Genomic DNA, 21,983 nt, shown 5'->3' on the forward strand with positions numbered 1-21,983 from the left:
AGAAAAAGTCATTGGTTTCATGGACCTTTGCAGAGCACATTGTGGAAGCTGTGGCAGGCAGGCGTTTCTGTGCCAACTGATCATTTGATCGAACAGCCCTATATGCTCAATGCGTTTTTCTTAACGTGGAATAAGTCTATAGCAATCAGTAAAAAAAATGAGCTTCTCCACCATTCCTGACAGACTTTACGTGAGATAAAAGTTTTTGAGCCTATCAAAAGTTGTTGCTTTGTCAGCTGTCCGAAGACAGGTCTGAATCTCATAAGTGACACCAATAAGTCATCACTCATGAAGCAACTAAGCCAGAAGATAATTGGGTAGGTGACCAATTTCTTTTCCCCTCCATTGCATACATTGCCGACTAGCTACATATTACATTAATCAGACTTACAGAATTATATGATACAAACAATTGTTCTTCCTCTGGCACGTATTGTCAAGTGAGATGTACTGTCTGATAATAGATGTACATATCAGCCAGAACCTCAATCAGAGGTACTATCGAAAGTGGCTGGGAATATTTCAGCCTTAATTCTGCAGTAGCCAACGACTGGACAAGAAGTGTATGGTTACAGAAATAAGAGAATTGATAACTTGAGTTGTCAAACGAAAAGACGAATAAAGGATTATGAGAATAAATAAATAGGTCTATACAAATCAGTTTGCTATTATATCACTGTCTCTATAGCACTGATGAATTCTTAGAGTTGCTCTATCTTAGATCTTGTCTTCAAGATAATTCAGAGTAGTTAGATGAGGAGTCTATTCTACAATTTTACAAGTATTTGGTTTACACACTGCAAATGGTCCTTTTAGCTGAAGTTGGCTCAGCCTATAGTTTTCTAAAATTAAGTTCCAGATTTTGTGTATTTGTATTTAATATTATAGTCATTTATTATATTTAATACAGCACTGACGAAAACGAAAATAATGGCTTTTAAGGAAAGGACCCAGTGAACTCAAAAATTGTAGTTGATGTTAAAATTTTCAAGCAGACGTCACATTTTAACAGTCCAGGTTACAATGTTTATTATAAGAAGGGTATACATGCAGATGGGGCTCATTGCAATTTTACGAAAAATTGGTTTATTGGCTCCGTCTATAGCATTTTCAGAGGACTTTCATTTAACATAAAGTGAACTGGAAAAAAAAAAAAAAAAAAAAAAAAGACTAACAGCGATTAGTTCATTTTAAAAAACACTGAAATTTAAGGGGACCTGGTAAGCCAAAAAATCTTGAATTTTTCATTTTTCATTTATCTTTCAGATGAGCCATGATTTAAGTTTGTATCTTATTCCTAAGTATGTTTTTTTTTTTTTTTTTCGGTTTAAAGGAACAGTGACATTTAAGTGGGCGTGTCCATAGGCGGAGAGAGAACCATTTCCTTGGGGAGGCAAAGGAAGACATAATTAATTACCTCCTCCTCCGTTATAGCTTGACCGTGGTACAGTATATTGGAATATGATCAGTTAATAAAGGTATTTTCGGGGGGAGGGGCATGTTTTTTACAGTGTTACATCCATATCGGCGATGTTTCAAACCGAGTTGTATAGGGCTTGAACTGTAGGTCTGCTACAAATTATAATAGGGCATAACTTAAAACAATCTCCCTCTTTTTCTCTCTCGTGCAGAAACACATGCATACATCAATAAAACTACGTAACAGTGCTAACAGAAATATTTTTATATGAAGCTTACCTTCCGAAGATATATGAAATGTAATTTCTAATAATTATTTTATTTAATCTCATTTTTTAAGTTTACACATTATACTGGGGTCACTTTTCTTTTTCCTGCATTGTCGTGCAGTATGTTATTCATACATTTCGAAGTGGTGGCCTCAACAACTGCAGACTTCAAAGACAATAGTACAGGCTGTTACGAAAGAAACATTACAGTGCTTCCATTCCTCAAATGAGGTAGTATAGGAATTCTTATACATTCAGAAATTTAAAATAAATACAGTATTATAGTCCAGGCACATGATCAGAAGACATTAATTCATCAATTTAAGCACAAAAACTTAATCATAAACAAAAACAAAAAAAAAAAGATCTTTTGAATTCAATAGAATAATAGAAAAAAAAAAAAAAGAGATCAGACAAGTTGGGGGGGGGGCAGTGGCCCCCATTACTCCGCCTATGGGCTTGTCTCCTGTTCATCTAGCACACTACCACAGTCTACTATATACAGTCACGAAGGTTGAGTTTTGAGGGTGCTAGAAACAATAGACTGTGACTGTACTATTTTGTATTGCCTGTAATGAGGCGATATTAGCGATCCTAGTGGTGAGCAACTATCTAATGTTTGCATATTTACTACGTATTGAGCTTCGCGACTGTATATACTAGACTGTGATACTACTATGTTAGTTTCAAATTTTGCGCCTTATGTGCGAAATTTTTTCATTGTAGGGAATTTATGTGTATTGGTACACCTGGTTTACCGTCTGTGCTTTGTTTCGTAGCAACGGATTTGTTTACAGTGTTGTGATGTTATACACGTGCTGTACGGAGTTCTATTATTAATTGTGTTACGATACAGTTCAGTTGCATTATAGAGGTGCATTTTGTGATATTTTCTTACAATATGGATTACAAAAGTAGCTTGAAAGTATTTAAGAAGAGAAGAAATGTTGGTAAACGTAAGAACTCTGTTAGTAAGGTGAATTCTAACCTACAACCCTCTAGCACACGTGGTCAGTGTGAATCTGTAAATAGTGGCTGTGCATCAGGAAAGAAACTTGAAGATTCTAAAATCAGATATGAAACCCTCAAACAAGAACACAGTGTTAGTGATACCAATGGGGTTATAGATGTTGGCATATTATCTAGTGTACTGCAAAATAATGTATTCTGTAAAGGCTGTGGCAAAGGTGGGATATCTCTTGAGGTAAAAAAGCACATTGGTCTTGCTGCAGAATTAGTTTTAAAATGTAAATACTGTGCGTATGGTGTAAATTTTTACAACTCTTCATCTATTGATATTTCAAAGATAAACCCAATAACATGTAAACTCTACACAATAAATGTTAGACTATGTACGGCCTTAGGGCTATAGGAAAAGGTAAGACAGGTGGAGAGACTTTATGTGGCATTTTGAATTTGCCACCTCCTCCAACCAGGTCTACTAGATATAACATAATAATTGGATCTGCGATTGAAAATGTTGCATTACATAACATGAAGGTTGCTGTGGAAGAAGCAGTTGCAGAAAATGATAATGTCAGAGGCATATCAGCTGCCTTTGATGGGACGTGGCAGAAAAGGGGTCACATTTCACTAAATGGCGTTGTGACGGCAACTAGTGTGGACACTGGCAAGGTAATTGATGTTGCTATATTATCAAAACATTGTAGGTGTGAAGGTAGAACAACAAATAAACATGAAACCGATTGTGAATGTAATTACAGTGGGTCAAGTGGTGGAGTGGAGGTTGCAGGTGTGACGAACATTTTCAATCGGTCACTCAGTTCATATAATGTGAGATATGTGAAATATTTAGGAGATGGGACTCTAAGTCATTCATTGCTGTTGAGGAATTGAAACCACATGGGAATGACGTACAAATTAGAAAATTAGAGTGCATAGGCCACATACAGAAGAGAATGGGCATTTTGAGGAGACTGAAAACCAGTGTGAAGGGACAAAAATTATCGGATGGTAAGGGTTTATTAGGAAAGGGGAGGCTAACTGACTCAGTTATAGACAAAATTCAAAACTATTACGGCATGGCCATAAGACTTCTATTTACTATTTTCCCGAAACACATAACCACAGTGGACCATATGACGATTCACCACTGTTATTCTCATCCCAACCGACACTTGAGACAGGCATTGACAAGAACCGAGTTCTGAATGGGAGAAGTGAAGGCTGATGGGTGGGGGAATACCTGCTAGGCCACGAGGCCACAAGAAATGTATCTCAGTTTCAGCTTTCCCAGTGCAACCATAAAACCCGGGGAAATGCAGAAGCCAGACACGGCATGAGTGATCCTGGCTTCAGGAACAAATTTTACTGCAAGACAGGTCTATATACATCACAAGGTTTTCTACTTCTACAACTCTATATGCTTCATTGAAAGAACTAATATAATAGCTATGATATATACGACTAAAAACCACTAAAATTTTGAGTTTAAGAAAACAAAGTGACTGAGGCCCAGCATCACTTGCCTCAGCCAATCAGCCGCCACTGTACAAATCTACCAACATGGAATTTCATCTCAGACTAAAACCTGTCTTGACCCTTTATACCCATTGGTGACTGCACATGATAAGGTCGCAGGGCAGATCTTGCCTCCTCTGCTATACCAGATAATGTTGTTGTTGTTTTCTAATGCCAGGCGTTTGACAGTAAAGTCATTTGACCTCTCCCACTCCAATATTTTTCAAAGATATTATCATGGCCAGCCACTGAAGCACAGATTTTGAGGTGTTACGAATCCATTTCTTGGTTTGAGTTGCACAATGGGCAGTTAGGGGACTGATATATTCCAATTCTATGCAGGTGTTTGGCCAAACAATCATGGCCTGTTGCCAATCTAAATGCAGCTACTGACGATTTTCGTGGTAAATCGGGAATTAACTGTGGATTTTGATGCAGAGAGTTCCATTTTTTTCCCTTGGGATTGTGTTATCAAATTTTGTTTGTTCAAGTCTAAGTATGTAGATTTAATAAATCTTTTAACAGAGTAATACGTAGATTTAGTAACAGGTCTGTAAGTAGCAGTGCTGCTCTTCTTTGCTAAATCATCCGCATTCTCGTTTCCCAGGATTCCACAATGGAATGGTATCCATTGGGATACAATTCTTTTATTGAGTGATATTAATTGGGAGAGCATTTTAGTTATTTCTGCTGTTTGAGATGAAGGTGTGTGTTTAGAGACGATTGATAGAATAGCTGCTTTGGAGTCTGACAATATAACTGCATTTTTAAATTTATTGATGTGGCATAGAAGATTCCTGAGACTTTCACTTATTGCAATGATTTCTCCATCAAAACTTGTTGTTCCATATCCAAGAGATCTATAAAGTGAGAAGAGACAGCACGTAACACCTGCACTGGCACCTTGTTCTCTGGAGATCAAGGATCCGTCGGTGTATAAATGAAGCCAGTTTTGTGGAGGGTACCTAATATTAATTGTCTCTAAAGACAATTGTTCCATTATTTCAGTGTTTACTTCTGATTTCAGTATTTCTTCTGTTAAATTTAGATTATATTCTATCATCATCATCATCATCATCCTTCACGAATTAGGCCTCTGTAGACCTGTTTCGGCCCCATCTAGCAGTCTTCTTAACGGTCTTCCTGGTCGACGATGTCCTCTAGGTTTATATTGCATCATAATTTTTGGGATTCTTGAATTTTCCATTCTTCTTACATGATCTAGCCAATTGAATTTGTATCTGGTGATTTTTTCTTCTACTGACTCTACTTCTAATTGTTCTAAAATTTCTTCATTCCTTTTTCGGTCTAAAAGAGTATATCCTGCTGTTCTCCTGAAAAATTTCATTTCCGTTGCTTTGATTCTGTTCATGTCTTTTTTTCTTTAATGTCCAAATCTCGCTTCCGTATAGAAGGGTGGGTAATGCTAGTGTATTATATATTTTTATTCTTGTAGATTTTTGTACTAATTTAGCTTTTAATGTATTGTTTATTATTCCTAGAATTTATCTATCCTTATACTGCTTGTTTGAGGCTTGAAAGTAATGTAGTTTTCCCTAAGATAGGTTACTAGCCTTATCGTTAGGTAGTCCAGTAGTGGGGCTGCCACTTTTAGCCTCTGGACAGGCTTGTAATGCAGCATTTCCTCTGCATTTGATGAATCAGTTATACCGCTGTGACTCGGTCGCCATTTCCTCGTTGGTAGAAACAGGGTGGACCATGGGAAGGTGAGGATGGCATTTGGATAGGAGAGGCTGTATGTTTCGCGTCACTATCCCTTCTTCACCCCATTATATTCTATATTTAATAGAATTAAGGGGTTTGGTTTAATTTGTAAGTTTTCTTTTAAATTTGGGATATTGATTTTCTGTTTCAATTCTTGAAATTGTGGAGAATTTAGAAAAAATTCTGGTGGTGTACAGTGCAGATAATTATAATAAAGTCTGAGCATGGAACTGAATTTCAATAACTTAAAATGAGTAATCTTGATATCAATAATCATTATTTCATTAGTTTCAATATATTAAATTTGTGCAGCTCTGTTTATAAATATAACATAGTATTCTTTTTTAATGTTTAAACATACTTTTTTGTGCGTATTTTAGTGTATAACTAAAAATTTCAGTGAAAGAAATAAGTATGATACGTTGATGTGCCTAAAATGCCTATTTTCATTAAAATAGAGCCTAATTTTACAAATTTTGAGCTTATTTTAGGCGCCTAAAACTGCAATTTTTAGTGCCTAAAAATCCGATGTCTATTCATTATTCAAAAACATAATTTAAATAAATAAATAGATTTTCAACTACAAAATACATTATGTTGTTGTTGTTTTCTAATGCCAGGCGTTTGACAATAAAGTCATTTGACCTCTTGCACTCCAATATTTTTCAAAGATATTATCATGGTCAGCCAGTGAAGCACACATTTTTAGGTGTTCATAATCCATTTCCTGATTTTCTGAGAGTATATTGGCTAGTTCAGTCTTCTTAGCTGATATTATACCACCAGCATTCCATTGTAGGATATTTAGTTGATTCTGTACGATTAAAGTAGTCCCCCCCAGAGATCCGATTGGGGGACTATTTTACCTCCGGATAATTTTACCTTAATGGTACTCATTTCATATTGGAGTTAAATGGCAAGTTGTAGCCGATTTAAGTGAACACCATATTTTAACGTTTTGGTGACTACTTCATTCACACACAACCCCCAGAATGTCTGGAGGCCACACCTGCTGTTGGTCGACGGGTCCATTGGACCTAGCTGGGAGATCTTATTGATCACCAGCTTTCCCTCCTTAAGCCACTGGAGGACGATTTTAGTGCCATAGCAGTCAGCACTAGGAACAGAAAAGTAGAAAGAGGAGGAAGGAAAGGGAAATGAACCCCAAGGCCTCGAATGCTCTAATACCGTTGGGGTCGAAGAAAGTAAGAGTTCAGTCAGAGGACTGGATAGGAAAGGGTAAAGAGGGAATTAGGTATTGAATAGAGGAAAATTATACCAAATTCAGTCATTAACTCATCAAGTTGACCAGTGCTAATTGATGAGTAGCCCCTCCCTTTAAAATATTGTAGGCCTATTAATTAGTATATGATTTAGCCTAAAATCTTTAACCAAACAGATTACCGCTGTCTAGACAGTTCTCAATAAAAATCTTAAATACATTTTGGGGGCAAAAGCTTTAGTTTCGACTGTAAAGAAGAGACAATATATGAAAGTAAAAAAATGTTCAGTCAATGTAAAAAATCTCTTGCATATGTCTCACTAATAACGAAGGTAGACCTAAATTACAATCACAAAACAAGGCAGCTTGTTCTTGTCTTATTATAAAAGTTGAATTAACATTTTATTTAATTTATTTCTCAAAAATATATTTTAAAGCATGCGGCAACTAACAGTTACAAAAATGTGTACATTATTAAGCACATTAATAAGATAGGGTAAAGGTTGGTAATATCGTGATATGAGTAATATCGTGATAGTTGGTATGAGAATTTATTACAATTTTACTTATCGAGACAAAAATCTGTTTTTTGTGACAATGTATTAAGGACAAGTTCGTGGACAAGTTGCTGCATGAAATCGGTCCTTCTCTCACTCTGTAAAAGCATGATAAGAAGCTATCAAACACAGTATCACGATATTACTCTTATCACAATATTAACAAGATTTACCCTACTTCGTTTTCCTCTCTCCTACAATTTGTTATTCCTTTTGAATGAAATATATTATTTCCTTCTTTTAAAGTATTGACAATTCATAGGGAATGGAATATTTCTCGAATTTTGGAAAAAAAATATTTCTCAACATCTAATTACAGTAAATATACATTCTTCAATTCATTTATGCCTGATTTGAATTCGTGAAACATCGCGAAATCCGTATCAAGTCGGGAATGGGGTTTTTTAAGCAATTAGCGAATTATGTGCGCGAATTTTCAATTTTTAATTTTTTTTACTGCAATCGATAATCGATAGCTGTCGCACAGATGAGGTCGATATTTATGGTCACTAGTATTGCACATTCGATTCTGAATCTGTTTTAGTCAACGGTCAACGAGCTAGAAGGTTTTAATTCAAATACCTGGTCTAAACACACTCCTGACATCATATCTGATATATGTAGCGATGTGCGAGAATCGTATTGTGAGCGTTGTGAGCCTGCTGAATGCATATTACTTTGGAGCGTGTTGAGTGTGTTTGTTTTATTTGTTTATAGTGTCACACATAGGCGAAATAACATTATTGTGTTCCCGTGCAAGTGAGGCTACAAGAATGCTTAATAATAAAATAGCTCCAATAGAGCTTTCCAGTATATAAGGCATAGGTTTTATTGCACAGACAAAAGTACAGTCATGTGTAAATTTTGTAATTGTGAGGTCTCGTGGGAAAGAAGAGATACTGTTGAGAAAGATTCGAAGTTGGTAAAACATGCATCGGCAATTAATTTTCGCAAGGAAGACGAACAATCTCTTGTGCTGACTTCTATTGCCACTTGTTTTTGCAGTGTGCAAAACAAAAAGAAAACTTGCGAATATCTGGGAAAAAGTGTTGTAAAGACTTTATAAAAATGAACATACCAATTTCCAAGCTCGAAAACGAACAATGTGAAAATATTGAAAAATTTAATTGAAAGCACCGATTTTCCCATTTGAAAATCCCACATTTTGCACTTTGAACTCAACAAAAAATTCCAGTCTCTAACGATTCAGAATGCTTTATGGTTGCTGGGTCGTTAGTAGTCAATAACATTTAAGCTGTGCTCATGTTTGAATCTAAATCCACACAGCAATCAAGTCTTCAAAAGGCTTGTTTTTTAAGATCCGATGCATGCGAGGTGAGAGACCACACTATACGAGCAATAGTGAGTGGTTTGTAAAGTTAAGAGGTGCACAGTCAGAAGTGCGTTCCACCTTGATTGTCTCAAATTCGGCAATCCTGAGTATGAGGCTTTTACATGAGGTGGGTCCTTCATCTTTCCAGGCAAGAAATGTTTATCATCAGAAAGATTGTCAAGGGGTGACAGTACAAAAGTTCATGTCAGTTCACATCATGTTTCAACCAAGCTATCACTGGTGAGAGAACAACAGGATGGAGTCTGCAATAGATCGCCTACCAAGAAAAGTTTATCTTCTGAGAGAACACTAAGTCTGCCAGAGATACGTACATGATACCGAATCTCTTACAGTCCAAATAGAAACAGTAAGATTAAACATGCAAAATACATTCGATACCCTCAGTCAAGTACTTAGTTATGTGAATATTCTAGAATCTGACATAAGAGATCTAAAAGAGAACTCTTCACTTAAAAATTACATGTGTTTGCTAGTAGCTAACAGAAATTCCTCCAGTGTCTTGACATGGTAGTGTGGTGCAAAAAACCGAACTTTCAAAAATTCAAATTCCCACAAGGCTAATATTATGCATTAATGTGTAAAACAAGCACAAAAAATTTCATTAAAATATTATCATTTACAAGTTGCTCCAGAGGTGAGAAGTTTATAATGTGTAACATAGTGAAAGAAAAAAGTCAGAGCAGCTTTTGAAGGAGTAGAAAACTCTTATCAGTGTTTGGATAAAAGTTATAGAAGAAACTGTTTCTATTCATCTTCGTCAATGTCTCATTGTACTTTTGGAACAGGTTGATAGTGCGTTCTGTCGTGTCATTTACTACTTTCGTCTAAGAGGAGCAATCACGAAGTTCCTTGAAAACCACTCTGTAGGAAGTCTGTGCAGGAAAGATTGAGATTTGTCTCTTCCTATTTCAATCTTCAAATAAATAACCGGTTCTTAATGTTACAGGATTCTCCAATTTCAGGTTTTCCAATTTAGCCATGGTCTGTAGTCATTGAGGAGTATCAGGTTTCTGTGGAGGCTGCAAGTTTGTTACTATATTTTCCTTTTTTGCTGGTTTAACGAATTGAGTCCACAACAGACCACATTATCTAAAGCCTGTTTAGTAAATGATGATGTTGATGATGATGATTTTTCTTTTTCTCTGTGGTCACTTGGTCATCAAAAAAGCAACTAGATGCTCAGAGAGAAACCAAAGATGTTGGCAAAATGCCATAATAGCCTATAATTGTTCTTTCTTATCTACAGTTTGGTTGGGATATTTCTTATGGAGAGTAAGAAGCTTGTGGACTTTGAATACCAACAAATACTCTCTAACATTAATACTGGAAAGCTTCCCTGTTTAGCATTGCAAGCGGCGGCGAAAAGTAACAATGCTGCCATCTAGTGGCTTGAAACGTTCACACACTCTGTGCGCCGTGCTGGATTACGTGAGGAAAAGAGGAGAGGTGTGCATTTGATTTCAATAAGAAGCTGCAAAGCAATAAATAGTATACTTTAGAGTCACTTTGTTCATAACATTTTTAATTAATAACAAATTACAAAGTTATTAGAATAGAAATGAATTGATAAATTCTCATATTTTCAAATTTGATGAAATTTAGTTGTGCATGACTTTAGCAGCTTTCATACATCGCTTGTTTTGTTTTTTAGCTGTATGGTTGTCCATTTTATTTTTGCTGTAACAATTTATTAACACATTGAAATATTTATCAATGAAGACATTGGCACAGTCACTGCAAATGGACATGTTAACAGGGAGCACTACCATTTTAACTAGTTCTTTTTTTACACCAATTCTAGTTTTATAAATAACATGATCAATTTCTTTAAAAACATCAGAACACAATTGGCTGAGCATTAGAGAAACATCATTAGGAAAAACAATTTTTGAATCTTTACAGTATTTTTTATTTGCGATGTGCGTTGTTACGTCATTGTTGGGGTTTTCTTTACAAGATAAATTTCTTCGACAAATTTCGTGATTTATTCTGCTACACACCCAACCTGCAACATAAGCTCTTGCATTTTCTTGCAACACGGTTTCTTCATTTGTATGCTGTACATTTTTGTCATCAACAGTTACATCCAAATCAGAGACATCTGTAATGCCTGGACTGCAAAAATTCAATTTAGCTGCCTCGATATCTTCTTTCTTGAGTAAGAAAGAAGAAACGTCAGCTTCACAGTTGCTTGTTTCAGGAGGACTTAGGAATTGTTTCGTCATGGTTGCCCGAATTGTAGCTCTAAACTTCGATTAGTCTGGAGTTACGTTGTTTCCACCTTTAGATCGAATAATAGAAGAGAGATTTTCTATGCAGCCTTGTGTTAATCTTCTTGTTATTAAAAATTTAAATCCATAATTATAATGCAATTCTTTCCATAGCAGTTTTAAAGATTGTAAATTTTCTAGCCAGCCATTTATACATCTTGGGTTCATTTTCCTATTGTTTATTACCTGAATATTTCCAAATGTTTTTTTCTATTTCATTAAAAAAATTCCAGTGTGTGGAATTTTCACTTAGTGGCCTATTTAAGGCTTTACTAGTTTGGAAACTAGAAGAGTTAAAACAATCAAAAGCTTTATCCATAAACAGGATGAAGTCTGCAGTAGGTTGAGCCTCCTCTGGTAACTGAATTTTATGAGTGATGCCATAGCTTTTCCTACAGAATGACTTAATAACTGTGTAGCAAGGCACACTCGCATCGGTGTGAATGGTGGTAGATTCAAGTGATTAAGTTTTACTTTAGGACAAAGTCGGGGATTCATATCTTTATCTATAAAATAAAGTTTTTCTAGGTATTCCCACTTAATTAATTTATCAAATAGCTTAAAATTATAATGTTTTAAATTATTCCTTACGCTCTTAATCAAATGTGGTGTATCATGAAACAAATAAATTTTTTCACCATCGTGTTCAAAATAAGGCTGTACTTCATTACATCCAAGCAGTCTTCTCGATTTAGTGTTGTTCGATCCTTGGTCTGAAACAATCACTTTAGGGATAAATCCCGTATCTTTTATTTTATTTATTACATCAAGCAGATGTGATTTTAAAATCTCTGCAGGCATGGCATCTTTCGATAGAAAATAACCAATGGTTTGCTTAAAATTTTTACACATTCCTCGAATCATAAAAACCATTGCTTGGTTTGCAAGTGGTACCTCTGAATCTTTTACATTAGTTTGAGATTGTTGGTTAGGGCTGTGTATACCCAATTCAATGAATCCCTAAAAAATGTCCACTTTAGCATTGTACGTTATATTTTCCTTCAAATACATTTCATCTACAATAATTGTTACTACCTTTTCATTTAGTGGCAGCATTCCAGACTTTACTTTTAATAATTGTAAAATGGTGGGATTTATACCGGGGCCTATACCAAATCCATGAAGCCAATTTCGGAGAGATCTGACTGTTGGCAAACACAATTTTCTCCTTAAAAATCTGTAGCCCTGAGGTGAGCAATAATGGAGTGCAATGCAAAACTTTTATCGTAACTGGAATACCGCCTTCCCATTTTTTTCTTTCTTTTTAAACGCACTTGCGACATAATGAATTCATCATTAGAAACAATTTTGATTAAATCAGTATTTGAACTGGTTGTCTTCAGAGCTCTCACTTCCGCCCGAAGAGATGAAATAATTTTTTTGTGTTTAGATACCAACTTTTGAGCTGGAATCAATTTCTTAGAAAGTGTCTTTATCTGAAGATCTTGAGCCATCTTTGACCTTTTAGGATTTCTTGCATCTTAAAAAATAAACAGGGACTTAATTTAGTGAAATATTAATAACGTCTTGAAAGTCTAGGGCTAGGTAAATAATATTTTCTGAATAACTAACTGAATCAGTTTTTATGAGAAAACATGAGTTCACACACTTTCTTCACAAAATCAATAATTCGTATTTTTATGTTGCGTATCACAATATGCGTCTATTTAGTTTGAAAAAGTCATGACTTTCAGTATTTTGTATGGAGAAACTATAAAGAAATTGTGTTTGGTATGATGGAAGTAAAGTAGTTTTATGCAGTTTAATAACTGATTCACTTAGCACAGAGAACATGTTATTGCTAATGTACTATCTGATTATGAGGTACCTGGTAGAGGACTATCGTCGTTTCTGTCTGGAATCGGAGAACCTGTCGCCTCCTCGATGGAAGGTCTAATGCGTTTCTTTGGGGACCTTCGCGGTTCTTTCATTGTACTTTGACCCATATTTTCGGAAGAAGGCGCTGTTAAATTCAGTGAAGGAATAGCTGTTCTCTTCAGTCTGTTATTAAAAAAATATATTAAAAATTAACAGGTCTATGACTCATTTGAAACTTCGGTACTTTTCCAATTACACCTTATTTTTACTTACTCCTGACTTTTCAAATTAGGGTTATTGAAGTCCGATAATCTAAAGTGATCTGAACATATTCTGTGATTTTTGTACAGATACTCTGTTCCTCTAGTTTTAAACGTTTCGTCTAGGTCTTGTCTTTTACATTTATTTACCCATATGGCACATCTATAAGACAAAAACAAATAACAGTAATAATAATAATAATAATAATAATAATAATAATATGATGATGATGATGATGGATTGACAGTAGAGTCAGTGAGAATAACTTGTTCTGTGACCTTATCATGTGTTGTGGCTCTCACGCAATGGGTATGGAGAAGGAAGATAATTAGTCTGAGATGAACTTAAAGTTCATCTCAGACTAATTATCTTCCTTCTCCATACCCATTGGTGAGAGCCACAACACATGATAAGGTCACAGAACAAGTTATCTACTGACTCTACTGTAATAATCATCATCATCTTGTGGCAGAAAAGTAATAGACTACTTGTATTTACATGACTACTCACTCACCTACTCACTTCGGAAATCTGAAGAACGATCTAGCATCTTTTTGCCAAGCGTAGTTTTTACAGAAGAACACAGAACAAACAATTCCACTTTCCCTGACTTGTTGTGGAACAGCCATGAGAATAATCCTTACGACTTACACCACGTGTTGAAGTACAAAACTCTTGTTAGATGCAGTTTACCGCGCTATGTGCCACGTTATCCTCACTGTCAACATTCCCTGCTGCTAGATAGCACTGATGAGTCATTCGCCTCTCTTATCGTGAACTATCCAGTATTAATGTTAGAGAGTATTTGATACCAATAGATGCTTTGTTCCACTCTCTAATGTTATCTAGTGTCTCAGCAATGGCTCCAGCTACAAATACTGTTGCACAATCTGGAAGAATGACTCTATCCAAGGCACTGACTACTTTAGGTGACTGGAATATGTTGTTAGGGACGCTAGGTGTGAGGAGGGAACCTTTGAAGCAAGTAATAATGTTGAAAATCAAGATAATGGTTCAGACAGTCGATATGCATTCTTGCTATCAGATGTACTAGGTGATTAACATGATGAAGAGGGTCGGTTGCTCTTCCTTTCATGGATATAAATTCACTTCTTCATGTCCACCAAGTTAGCGCTGTGGTAATGCGACTGCCTTCAAACTAGCCGGCTCAGGTTCGATTCTCAGCAGGTTCAGAAATTTTCATGTAAGATTTCTACCTCGGGACTAGGAGAGATGGTGGTGCACAACTTTTACTCAATAAATTGTGCAGCAGTATGCCTGAATTAAATCCCAAATCTCTCCACGTGCATATGAAAAGAAGGCATATGTCACTGTTGATAGAGATTCACCCATCGAATGGGGACATTAAGACTGGTGGTCCCCTGGGTGCTATCAACAGGAGTAGGCTACGTGTCAGCACCGGGTTTCCCCCTTTCTTTCTTCCTCACCTTTGTCATCGTCCTCATCATTTCCTACACTACACTTACACATATACTCACTCTAATACACGACATAACTCTTAACAGATACACATTATGCATAACGTAGCCTGCCGAGTGGTGTGCAGCTTGAAAAGGGGTCACAGTCCTGCCATCTATCCGCGGTATGCAGAATCACGCAAGTGAAGTGGGTAGGCATTAGACACACACAGACTTCACTTCTTCGTACCGAGCTCTCTTCATTCATTCTTGGTTTCTTTTGCAGCTGTTTGAGATCACTACCTTCCATGCTACTTCAAAATACTTTTCTCTTTGCTTTTCAAGAAACATCTGGCCCTCCTCATTTCTAATCTCTTTCATTGCATATGTCAAACTACTTGCCCAGATCTCTTTAATGTGTTTTGTTTCATTATATTACTTCCTTGCGGTCTGCTCTTTTTTTAGATCCAGATATTTATCATAGTTTGGGAAGTTTCTTAACACACAAATCTATTCACAGAGTTGGAATCCTTGCATGCTCCCTTAGATCAATTTGTAAGTATGTTGGAGGGGCTTGTCTTTGTCCAAGTGATGAAACTGTACACTTGGACAGTGGCGTGCGGTGACCATTCAGACAGCCGAAGCACTGAATATTATAATTGTTAGATAAATAATAGTAAATCAAGGGGCTTGCCTTGATAAAATCACAACTGATAATAATTTAAAAGAACATATATTAAAATAAGTAGACCTAATATCAATTTAAATTTCTTAAAGCTACCATTATACAACATTTGATATAAAATAACAAGCTTCTGGCTTTAAACTCACCCTTGGCACTTCTCACAGTAAGATCAACGGAACTGAAATTCAATCCTTCTCTCCTGGGAAGCAAATTTGGTAACCACCTCATCAAAGAACTCTTTTTTTCTTCCTGAGTTCTCCTAGTAGGCATGCTTCAATTGGAATAATTCCAACATGAGATAGTCTCTCTTCTCCAGTAGAATTTCGAGAGTAGCTTTTGATTCTCTTCAGCATTGAAAACGACCTTTCTACTAAAGATGTACTCACAGGAATTGTACAGTCACGGAAGAAAAATCTGGCCGATGAGCAGCAAAACTCATAATGTTACTTATGCCGGTTTTGTTGTGATTATCACAGTACAGAGTGTCTAAGAGGGATAGTGTTTACCTCCCTTCGAAGTTCCTGGGCTAGGAAGGAGAGGCTTTCGGACTCTTTCTGTTCAGAATGTCTAATAGGGACACTATTGACTTCCCCTCATAGCTGCTACGCTTCGAGAGACTGACGTTCGGAATGGTTTTGTTTAAAGCCTATAATATACTGTATTTGTATAATTGCAATGTTTGTTGTGTTTTAGTCGACATATAGAAAGTTGTTTTGCCATTGGTTTTGCCATTGCGGATATGAAGAATGTTGTTAATGTAATTTTCATCCCCTATGTTCGTCTGTCTTCACTCTACAGGCATACTACATTTATGATTTATGACCACTGTATAGCCTACTTCGTGTTTTTTCAAGAGTCCTAGACACGTGACCCTGTCCATCTTTACCAACAGATTTTGTCTATAAATAGCCACAACCACTTCGAAAATCATCATTAGTTTTTCAATTCGATAGCTATGGACGTCAAAGCCAAAGTAATTGCACTGATCGAGGAAGGCGGATTTAGTGCGGCGCAAGCTGGAGAACGCTATGGAGTTGCGACTAGAATAGCGTCCAGATGGTGAGCACAGTATCAAGAGCAAAGATACGTAACTCGTAAACCTTTTAGCGGAAGACCCAAGGCATCAACACCACAACAAGATCTTATGTTAATAGAACGTTCGAGGCACTTTCCATTTCACACTTCTAAAATGCTTGTTGCCGACACAGGATTTCCTGCTTCCAACAGAACGGCTTCTAAAAGGCTCAATGGTGCCAATATTGTGCCGAGAAGAGTGGCGGTAAAGTTCTGACTGAAGACCATCGAATTGATCGTGTCGCATTTTGCCAAATGCATTACAACTATCCATGGCAAGAGGTCATCGTTTCGAATGAGAAAGTGTTTATGAACCACAGCACAGGGCCAGTGCAAGTATATCGACCGAAACAATCCAAGAGATTTGACCCTGAATATGTGGTCCAGAGGCAACGCATTGGTCGTTTGTCCATGTCGATGTGGGGATGGATTTCTGGTTATGGTGGCGGCGTGCTATGGAGGATTCATGGGCATATGAATGGGCATCAGTACACCAATATACTGGAAAATGTGATGCTACCTAGTGTGCGTGTGTTTCAGCCCGAAAACAAAATAAAATTCCAACACGACTTTTCTTCCGTACACACATGTGTTGCCGTGTAGCGGTGGTTCAACATTCACAGGGATGATGTCGTAGAGGTTCCATGGGTGCCAAAAAGTCCTGACTTAAATCCCATAGAAAATGTGGGGCGGAAGTGTAACGCGGTGTTAATGAACAACTACAGGGTCGGCGTCCTAGGTATACGGACGAATTGTGGGATCTCGTTTCAGATGCTTGGGATGATGTTGCATTGTCAGATAGATATATCCACAACCTTGTTAATTCTGTACATAGAAGAATGGATACACTGAACAATGCCAATGGTTTCTGGACAAATTATTAAGTCCAGAAGGAAACTATTGTATATCACTAGAGCTACATAGAAAGAAGAACATTTTAATTTGTGATAAAAAGAACATTCAATATTAATTATTTTACTTCAGGAATGTATATTTTCCCTTATTTTCAGAACTAAAGTAAATACTGTAGGTTTAAAAATAGAATAAATAAATGAGTTATAGTAAACTGCTTATATAATCAAACGTTTCCTTAAATCGCACAAAAATTATTTCTAATTAACAAATCTATTTATGTTTCTCTTTCGTCACTATTATTAATTGTTTACCTAAATTAATTTATATATATTTATTTCAATTTATTTTAATGTTCACTTATACCGTTTGTATTGGATTACTTCAATCAATTTATATTTATTCTACTTTATCTGACTGTTGACTTCTATATCGTCTTAGAACGAAGTTCCTATGTATTGTATCTTTCTCAATTTTGTTTACTCTTCGTCATATTGGCAGTCTGTTTTTCCAGGAAGATATTAAAATAAGAATAAACCATAAATAAATGTAGTATGAATAATTTCAAGGGGAAATTGTTCCGGGGCCGGGTATCGATCCCAGGACCTCTGGTTGAATGTACCAGCGCTCTACCACTGAGCTACCCGGGAACTCCACTCGACACCGTCTCAACCTTTCCCTTTATATCCACACAACTCGCATGGGCTGACGAAACGCCAGAGACCCACAACGAGTGCACACAAGCTCTGTGTGACTTGGAATTGTGGTTTTCTGTTAACGTACACAGTAACGTATATATTATGCAAATCTAGTCTTTCAGGTGAAGCTCCCTGTAAAGCAGATTTGAATAATTTCAATTCTGCTTTACAGGGAGCTTCACCTGAAAGACTAGATTTGCATAAATGTAGTATGTCTATAGCAGCTGTGCCCAATACTAAAGTTTCAAACTTAAAATTAAAAAAAAATATTTGAACAGACCTGTATTATTAATTAATATAAATTACAATAATCACTAATTAGCAAGACATTTATGTAAATAATTTATTATTGGACGATGTCTGTGGCCCTCCAATAATATATTTTTTTTAATATTGGCCCGCAGTATTCATAAGGTTGAGCATCCCTGGTCTATAGACTAAAGAGAGACGAACAGAGGAGATGATAATGAAATCAGTAACATTCCTCATACCCGCAGTGGTAAAAACAATGAAATAACAAATTTCTGTAGAATATAATATAACATAAATATTTATTTTTTATTCAGACTAAATGACTTATCAGTGTTTTAAAGAAGATCAATAAAATTTATAAAATATATATTCATTGAAGTTGAGGTTAAAATAATGCTAACGTTTTGCGCCTATTGGCATCTTCAGGCACTTGAGCCAACAATATCATGTGATACATTAATTTACAGTAAAAGGCATGGCTGTTGAATATATACATTAATCAATCTTAAAACTAACAGATTAAAATCATTGTGCAAATTAAATGATAAACTATAGTTGAGTTAATTATTGTTTTGATATGTATGATAGTTGAATTAATTATCCTCATCTCTACTTAAATTTACGACAATAATTAAAACAACTATAGGACACAAAGATTAAATTGTAGATTTAAAATGGATTCAAATAAAATAAAATATTACCTTGTAATAAAAATTGATTACTTCTATAATGTCTTATTAATGCTTACATTTGATCGTATAATTTTACCAATTACTGGTATGTGCCGTTATTGATGTAATTATATGTATTATAATGATATAATCTTATGGTTCTTATTGATTCCAATATTAAACTTCATATTGAGTGGACGTCGAAATAATTTCAGATGGTTGAAACGTAGAATGCAGGTATGACTTTCAACAGGAAGTTGAGCTGTTCATGATGCAATTCGTTCTATAATATATACGTATCGTAAGTAACTAATATAAAATATTGCTCAAATGCCTAAAGGTGGTAATAGGCGAAAACGTTAGCATTATTTTAACCTTTAACTTCAATGAATATTTATATTTATACATTTTATTGATCTTTTTTTAAAACACTGATAAGTCATTTAGACTGAATAACAAATAAATATTTATGTTATATTGTATTGTATATTGACTTATCTGAAAATTACTACTACAATGCTTACTAAGAAAATTTTTGTAGGCCTATGTCGACAAGAACACAAGAGTTTCAACCTTATGGAATGTGAACAGAAACAGTCCGAAATTCTCTCCTTCCGAGACCAGCAACGTTGGGGGGAGTAAACAGTATCCCTCTTAGATACTCTGTACTGTGATAATTACAAAAAAACCGGCGTAAGTAACATTACGAGTTTTGCTGCTCATCGGCCAGATTTTTCTTCTGTGACTGTACACAGTAATGTCACTAACACATTAAACTGCTGAAAACTTTTTTTCAGCATTGAATTAGTACTCAATAGTTTTGCAAGTTCACTCATGGTTTTATTTCTAAACTCTTTACTGCTGTACACTACAATCAGCTCATTTTTCAATCGAATGATGTCGAAAAATTTTCCATATGTATCTATGAGATTTTGAAAGCAACTTTCTGGGAATTGGTTAGTATATTTTTCATAGTTTTGAGGCGACAATAAATTTAAAAATTTCAGTTTAGAATAATCTTGAAATCTTACATCCAAGTGGTTATCAATATTATCAAACACTTCGCAATAGATGCGTTTATAGTTGATATTTTTTCTCTTCAGAGGCTCACCTACTTGAGACACGGTTTCTTGGAAAACCCCTTCATAATCGTGAAAGAAATTTTGTTGAAACTTAAAAACTGTGGGCCAAGGACTAAAACAATCAAATTTCAGTAATTGTAATTGTTGTGTAATGTCTCATTTAAAAGACTGATAATATTCAGAGACATTGAGGTGATGACAGAGTGGTAAATGATAATAGAGCATTGAAAATGTGATGTGGTTGTTTTGCACAGAATTTCATACTGACATGGCACAAAGACATACGTCCCAAGGGCCGCACCATGTGTTGGGACGTGTCAGATGTACAGAACAAGGCTGCAGTGAACTTATTCCCCTGTCATGGCATGCAGGGAAATCAGCTGTGGCGATACAATCCGGTGAGCTAATTGTGCCTTCGAATTCTATTTTATAATTGAATCAGGAATTTTCAAAAGGGACTAAGTCTGGAAAAGTAAATTTGAAGAAAACGACAAAAAACCTTTTGTATGGATCTGGATATATAACAGTCCAAACATGTTGATACACAATTTAAATGTGTACATTCTAAAGGACTTCGTTCCTTTTAATGCTGAAATCCAAGAAGAGTGTATGGAGACCCAGAAATGGGCATAAACTCAATTTACAAAAAATATGGACTTGGTCCCTTTTTCAAATTCCTCATTCAATTCTTTCTGTCATATATGAGGAGCTCACAACCAGAGTGGATCAAGTCTACCAGTGGTCAGTTTGTGGATTAATGCAATCTCAGATGAAGAAAACTTAGATTTATTCATTGCCTTAACAAACTAAGTCAATAACTCATTTGTTACTCCAGAGAGGGCAGCATTTCCTATGGAAAGTGAAGGTTGCTAAGCATGAGTCAGGTACTTTTAAGACTCAATTTCTCCAAATTATTCCAGAAGGACTTGGTCCACTCTGGTTGTGAACCCTTCATATATTTTTACATTAATTTCTTTATTGACTACTAGAGTTCCACGAAAAATTTACTGGTCTCATTTCTTGCCCACGTCAAATGTAGCTCTATCAGTCATCATTTTCAACCATGAACGCATCATTGTAGGTAACGAATTCGGTGTTAAGAGATACTTCTGTCTCATACACAGAATTCTTTTAACTGCCAGACTCATAGAATCCATGATGGTTGGAATGACCATAACCAAATTTGTTACCAACTGACTGATCATCAAGCTACTTGTTTATATATTAATTAGTTCCTTCAGTCCTTCCTCTGTTCTTTACTTTGTTAGTTCACTTATTTATCTATCCATTAAGGTAAGATTAGAGACCTTGTATTACCAGTGTTAAATTCACCATCTTTAAGTACCCTTATCACAGAAAGTGTTACAGATATGTCTGTGAATATTTTAAACTGATTCTTTGTTATCTTAAAAGTGCTGAGCTCTTGTTTAAAAAGTGAACTTTGTGAAAATAATAAGTTATGACTTTCTACTACATATGCACTTTCTTCCTGTCTGTCCTATGTAAAAATGTGGACAACTATTGCATTTTAGTTTGTAAGCCCCAGTTGAATTATATTTATTTGAATGTTTGATGTGATTATTTAGATATTTCTCTGTTGTGTTTTTGTTTTGTACCTATGCTATCTTGTGTTTTAGTTTTCTGAATGAAGTTGCAATTTTGTAAGTATTGGTATTGTGATATGTTAATGTTATGTATTTATTCTCACGCGGTGTTTGTGTTGGTTTGTTCTGTTTTTGTTTTGTCTTTTTTATTAGTGTATCTATCATGTTAGGATTATATCCATTGTCTTGTGCTATATATTTTATTGTGTTTAGTTCTTCAGTATAGTTGTCATTGTTCATAGGTATGTTAAATATTAATCTGTATGTCATT

At 35.6% G+C, this 21,983-nt stretch overlaps 1 protein-coding gene across 5 annotated transcripts in view; it reads left to right on the forward strand.

The window, feature by feature from the left end:
• Nucleotides 1–21,983, forward strand: part of LOC138705801 (uncharacterized) — a 109,898-nt gene that overhangs the window by 13,692 nt on the left and 74,223 nt on the right. For 2 of the 5 annotated variants that reach the window (XM_069834441.1, XM_069834444.1), the window contains exons 1-2: nucleotides 3,055–3,323; nucleotides 20,363–20,506. In XM_069834441.1, coding sequence (XP_069690542.1) covers nucleotides 3,183–3,323; nucleotides 20,363–20,506 — 285 coding nt within the window. In that variant the 5' untranslated portion in view covers nucleotides 3,055–3,182. Of the gene's footprint in view, nucleotides 1–3,054; nucleotides 3,324–8,196; nucleotides 9,374–9,663; nucleotides 10,474–20,362; nucleotides 20,507–21,983 lie in introns of those variants that run through there. The other 3 variants (XM_069834445.1, XM_069834442.1, XM_069834443.1) reach the window with 3 other exon arrangements.

Source organism: Periplaneta americana, chromosome 9, assembly GCF_040183065.1.
Source record: "Periplaneta americana isolate PAMFEO1 chromosome 9, P.americana_PAMFEO1_priV1, whole genome shotgun sequence".
NCBI lineage: Eukaryota > Metazoa > Arthropoda > Insecta > Blattodea > Blattidae > Periplaneta > Periplaneta americana.